The following is a 5542-nucleotide window of genomic DNA, read 5'->3' as shown; positions in this document are numbered from 1 at the left end:
ATGTTTGTTGATGACCTAGGTATGTTAAAATGGATGAAATTAGGTTATTGATGAAAAGTGTTATATTGTTGTCAAAAGAAGAAAGAGTTTTATGTATGAAATGAAATGATATGACATGATGATGGAATTGTGAGAAATGTGATTATAATATGTGAACCAAAATAGATTGATGGATGTGATTAGTGCTACATTAAAAGGGTGTACTCATAATACATGTATTGTAATATATTAAGTTATATGATCAAGACTCACGTATTATGACACGTTGATCTATGAGAAAGATATGGAAAAGAATGAAAATAGTTGAGAAATGTTGAGAGTACGTATAGATAGTTACAAAGACACACTGAGGTATAGAATTCGGAGAAGATTTGAAAAATCCTAGGGAAATAAGGGTGGTGAATGCTAATTGTAAAAAGGTGCACAATGATTTGCTGAAAGTGAAAGCATTCACAGGCCACACACTCATTTCCTGACCAGTCTCCTGACTATACCTTTGCTAAAAGGAGCTGGGTTGGCACACGTATATCTGTGTTGCTACGGCTAACTAGCAGCTATCTATGCTATAAAGTCCTCAAGGGATCCCAGGGGTAATGAATATGAAAGTGTAATGAATGTGAAATTGTTATGAACATGTAGTATAAAGATTGTATGATTATAATATATGTATTACAATATATCGATTAATGTTGTTACGATATATGTGTTGTAATACATCGACAAGTGCGATTAGGACACAAGTATTATGACATATTGATTGATGTGATAAAATATATGTATTATGACATACAGATTAGTGTAGAAAATGTATGTCATAAATAATTATAAAAATGATTGATTTGTTAGATGTATGCTCTGCTCTGATGATGATTTGTGTGTTTTGAGTGTTATTGTTAATTGATGTGTGTTAGAAATATATTAACCAATATTTCCTGCACTAAATAAATTTTATGTCAAGCAAAGAGATTTAGTGGAGCGGGAGATACTCACCCTTACTAATATCTTCAGGTAATGAAAGTGAAGAGATAAAGATAGTTGGTCCGTTCTAGGATCATCATCCAGTGGTATTAGAAGGAATGATGCTCTATAGGGACTAGAACAGTTTGAAAATTTGTAATAATTCACGTTGACTAAGTTATGTAAATATTTCTTTAATGTCAAATTTTAGAATTTATAATGTTTTGGTGAATTTTGTTGTAATAAAAACTTTTGGAGATGTTCGTAATGATATTCTGAACTTATATGTATACCACGTGAACTAGATAATGTGTTAGATGTAAATTTAAGTTTTATTTATTACTTTAAAGTCTCAAATTTATTCCTTTGAAGTTTTAAATACTTTAGAATCTTATAAAATTTTCATAAGAGGAATGTGAGTTTTGTTTTTATTCAATCCTTAAATTTATAAAATAGAACAAAAGTTCTTCTATTTTTCCTTTTTGCTATAAAATTTATTTATTTTGAAATAAGAAATTGAGGATGTTGCATGTTGTAAGGAGGAATTTGCTCTATAGACTTTAAATTGTATTAAAGTCGTGAAAGTTTTGATTAGGTCTTAGTTAGAATTAAATTTCTGATATGTAAATAATGTATGATGAATTCAAACATTGAGAGGTTTGATAAGAGTTATTGTAAATAATAATTTAAATTATATTTGTAATATTCATAAATTAACTTCATCAATCTTACTATTTTTGTGTTGAATTTTTTTTATTGAGAAAAATGCATTTCTAATATTTTTGCAAAATATCATGAAAGAATTCATTTTCAAGAAAATTTTAATATCGTTGCATTTTTATACTACTCTTTTTATCTTATAAATTGATTTTATTTCTTTTAAATATTTATGATTTAAATAGTAAAAATATTGTAAATATATTTAATTAAAGAAAAGTTTAAATTTTTTTCACATATTTATATTTCAGAAATTGAATAAAATTAATTTATTCTTTCACTTTACAATAAATTATTATTTATTTTTAGAATTCAAAAAGTAGAATGTTACATATTTAATTCTTAGAATCTCATTTTCTATTGTAATGCACTTGAAAAGAAAGGTATGGAGGAATAATTAAGGTGGCTTGAGAAAAGTTATATGTAATTTAACTTACAAGCTTTGAAAACTTTCTTTTTGTGGATTCTATGCATTTTTCTTTTGTTAGAAGTTAGCTTCCTTTTCTCTTTTCTGAAGTCTCATAGGTGGATTTATAACTCAACTCACTTTCGATTCTGTCTCACAATTCCATAATTCATTCTTTTCCTATACTCTAAATCTAGGTATATTATTTTCTTGCTACTCTCAAATACACTTCTAATTTAGTTTTGTAATGCTTGGAATTTTCTTATGTTTTCTCGAGCAAGCTTAGTTTGTTTCTTGAGCAAATATATAAAGGCTATCAAGGTGATGGAATTTAGACAATCATACAATTGACAGTTGAAACAACATATGCTATTTTTTTTTTATCTTATTCATTTGTGCACTGTAATTTTTTTTTCTCTCTCTAATAAATATGTATAGTAATTTATTGTACTTTTCTTATGCATACTAGCATTATATCCTTGATTGCTTGATAATAAATTACTTACATAATAGTGATATTAAAATTAACACAACTATTGATTAAGAGCTAGTTGATATTATAAAACTTATTTTTCTTAAATGCTTCAAGATATTACTTCTGATTATGTTTAACACATTATTTTAATTTTATATAGGATGTCTTTTGTTCTTGCAGTTGTAAACTTAATTGATAATAATGGGCAAAATTTCCTCATCTAACGAGGCTAGGACACTAGTCATAGTTGGACGTACTGGAAATGGCAAGAGTGCAACCGGTAATAGCATTATTGGAAAGAATGTTTTCAAGTCAAAGAGAAGATCCTCAGGTGTAACAAGTGTTTGTGAATCGCATAGCACTAGCCTAAAAGATGGACCAACTATAAATGTGATTGATACCCCAGGTAAAGCATGGTAACTTGTCATTTATTATAAAATTTTATATAAGATTTGAGTTAACATAGTGTGATTACTATACTTTTTTGTGACATTGCATTTTGAAAATTTTATCATACATCAATATTAAAGCTAACAAATTATGTAGGACTATTTGCTGGAACTGAGTCTATTGGGAAAGAAATAGTTAAATGTATTGATATGGCTAAGGATGGAATCCATGCTATTCTTATGGTGTTCTCTGTCAATACTCGCTTTTCTGAAGAGGAACAAGCTACTTTTCTTAGCTTGCAAGCTTTGTTTGGAACCAAAATTGTTGACTACATGATTGTTGTCTTCACCGGAGGGGACATACTAGAAGAAAATGAAGAGACACTTGATGATTATTTAGGTTTTGAGTGTCCAGAGCCTCTTAAGGTTTCTTTACATTAATATTTTGATTATTATATACTTTTATGATTTTTGTAATTTTCTTGAACCACTAAACTTTATTGTGATGTCGTTATTACAAGCTTGTTTAATAGTTGACTTCAAATTACATTCTTGTCTTTTAACTTATAATAACTTATAGTATGGTAAATTGCATTTTTTTACTTTTGTTTTATGAATAATAATGAAGCTTGATAGTTAATTATTTTATGTTAAGATTTTAGAGATTAGTTGTGATTGAAGTTGTATGCTATTTTATTTTAATTTTTTATAGACCTTAAATTATTTGATGTGGTGCATGATCTTAAAATATTTGAAAAATTTACATTGTTACTATCAACAATTCATATTATAAATATTTTATAATATATAGGACAATTTTATGTATCATATTTTCAACAAAAAAAAGTTAAAATTTATTGATTTTGAAATTTTTTTAACAATGTGACAGGATATTCTTACCCTTTGTGGCAACCGCAAAGTGCTTTTCAATAATAATCCTAAAAAAAATAAAAATAAAGAAGGACAAGTTCAACAACTTCTCCGTCTTGTGAACACAGTTGTATCTCAGAATGGCGGACTACCTTATACAAATGAGATATTTAACGCAGTGAAGGTGAAAATTTAGTAAATTTTGGAATTATTTCTTGAATATTGACAACTTATAATATATATTGATATCAATAAACTCATCACTTGACTACAGGAGAAGGCAACATTACGAGATCAACAACAAAAAGTGGCTGATTCCTTAAAAGGATATTCCAAAGAAGAAATATTGGAGATTAAACAACAAATGCAACAAAACTATGATAATGAGTTAAAACGAATTACTAATATGGTACATGTTATCTTTTTATCTTATGAGTTTACTAATTTATGATATTATTTTCTTTATTACTCTTGAAAAAATTAAACAAGTGGGTACTTTCATAAAATTTATTGATTTTGTAAAAGCAAAGTTATAACTATAAATCCATATAAAATTTCAGTGTATGCATGTGAATGCAAAAATTGGATTTTTGGAAATAACATACGCTTTAAATATTATTTTAAATAGAATAATTGCATTGAGTTTATTATAGGTCTTGTAATTATACACCATAATATCTTTTATTTTTAATAGATTATTGCATTGGGGTTATTTTATTATTTTTTATAGAAATTATTAACAAACATTGTTATTTTAAAACAAAAATATAATTCAAGGATTTACTACTACTATCTTAGTTGTATCATAAATTAATTAATAAAAATATTAAAGTGTATTTTAAATACTAACAATATTATTTTATAAATTAAATATATGAAACCAATTTTGTATCGTAAAAGTAAATTGATATTTAATTAAAATATTGACGTTAAGAAAAGAGACAAACATTGACGTTATATTACTTTATTATTTTTTTAAATAATAATATTATTGTAATTTATAGGTTGAAACAAAGTTGATGGAAGAAACTGGTAATCTTTTGAGAAAGTTAGAAGAAGAGAAAGCTGCTAGGCTTTCGGCAGAAGAGAATTATAAGACAATTCAAATTTCATCAGGTTATGAAATTGAAAAACTCAAACAAGCTCTCGAAAGAGCACATAAAAGAATCAATGATCAAGAACAAAAGCGTTGTTCAATTCTCTAATTGAAGCAACTTCTAACATTTCCATTTTACTCTTCTCTTATGTTATGATTGTAAGTATTTGTACTTATTAATGCTCATATAAATGTTGTAAATATATACTAAGGATTGATATGTAATTAAAATTATGTGTGAATTAAATTTGTTGATTTATAATTTTCCTTGGTTGTGATGGTTACTATTTTATTTTTCTTTTGGTGCATTTAGGTCATGCATAATAAGGTCTCACTTGGGTTTCATGTTTTTTTGAGTAACTTTACTTTTACAAGCTTTACATTTTATTTTTATTTTAAATAATTATCGAACTCAATATTATAAGTACCAACTTCTTGTAATAAGATTTTAGTTTGGTGTGTTGTACTTCATTTAGTTACAAAACTTTAAAATGAAATTAAACTTTCAACATTCCATTACCGCTGTTCTGATTGCTACTTAGGTGATGGTGTAGGATGCATCGAATTATATCATTTTATCATTGATATGTTACAGTCACTAAGTCGATAGAAATTGTAACTTCTTTAATTTT

At 26.3% G+C, this 5542-nt stretch overlaps 1 protein-coding gene across 3 annotated transcripts; it reads left to right on the top strand.

Moving 5' to 3' along the window:
• The first annotated feature begins 2344 nt into the window (after positions 1–2344).
• Positions 2345–5019, top strand: LOC113845793 (immune-associated nucleotide-binding protein 9-like). 3 transcript variants are annotated; one of them, XM_027473351.1, is made up of 6 exons: positions 2345–2401; positions 2736–2961; positions 3102–3370; positions 3834–3998; positions 4089–4223; positions 4819–5019. In XM_027473351.1, the coding sequence occupies exons 2-6, from the start codon at positions 2757–2759 to the stop codon at positions 5017–5019; spliced, it is 975 nt and encodes a 324-aa protein (XP_027329152.1). In that variant the 5' UTR covers positions 2345–2401; positions 2736–2756. The 3 variants fall into 3 exon arrangements, with proteins under 3 accessions (XP_027329152.1, XP_027329151.1, XP_027329150.1); XM_027473350.1 differs by having other exon boundaries at positions 2716–2961; XM_027473349.1 differs by lacking the exon at positions 2345–2401 and adding an exon at positions 2435–2482.
• The last annotated feature ends 523 nt before the right edge of the window (positions 5020–5542 follow it).

The sequence above is a fragment of the Abrus precatorius genome, unplaced genomic scaffold (assembly GCF_003935025.1).
Source record: "Abrus precatorius isolate BTA unplaced genomic scaffold, Abrus_2018 Scaffold8, whole genome shotgun sequence".
Classification (NCBI taxonomy): Eukaryota; Viridiplantae; Streptophyta; class Magnoliopsida; order Fabales; family Fabaceae; genus Abrus; species Abrus precatorius.
The sequence above is the reverse complement of the archived record's forward strand: the minus strand, read 5'-3'. Positions and strand labels throughout refer to the sequence as shown.

Coding starts and splice junctions, on each gene's coding strand:
- LOC113845793 (XM_027473351.1), top strand. CDS start 2,757: ATGGGCAAAATTTCCTCATCTAACGAGGCTAGGACACTAGTCATAGTT. Junction 3,371..3,833: donor AGTGTCCAGAGCCTCTTAAG/GTTTCTTTACAT, acceptor ACAATGTGACAG/GATATTCTTACCCTTTGTGG. Junction 4,224..4,818: donor TAAAACGAATTACTAATATG/GTACATGTTATC, acceptor TGTAATTTATAG/GTTGAAACAAAGTTGATGGA.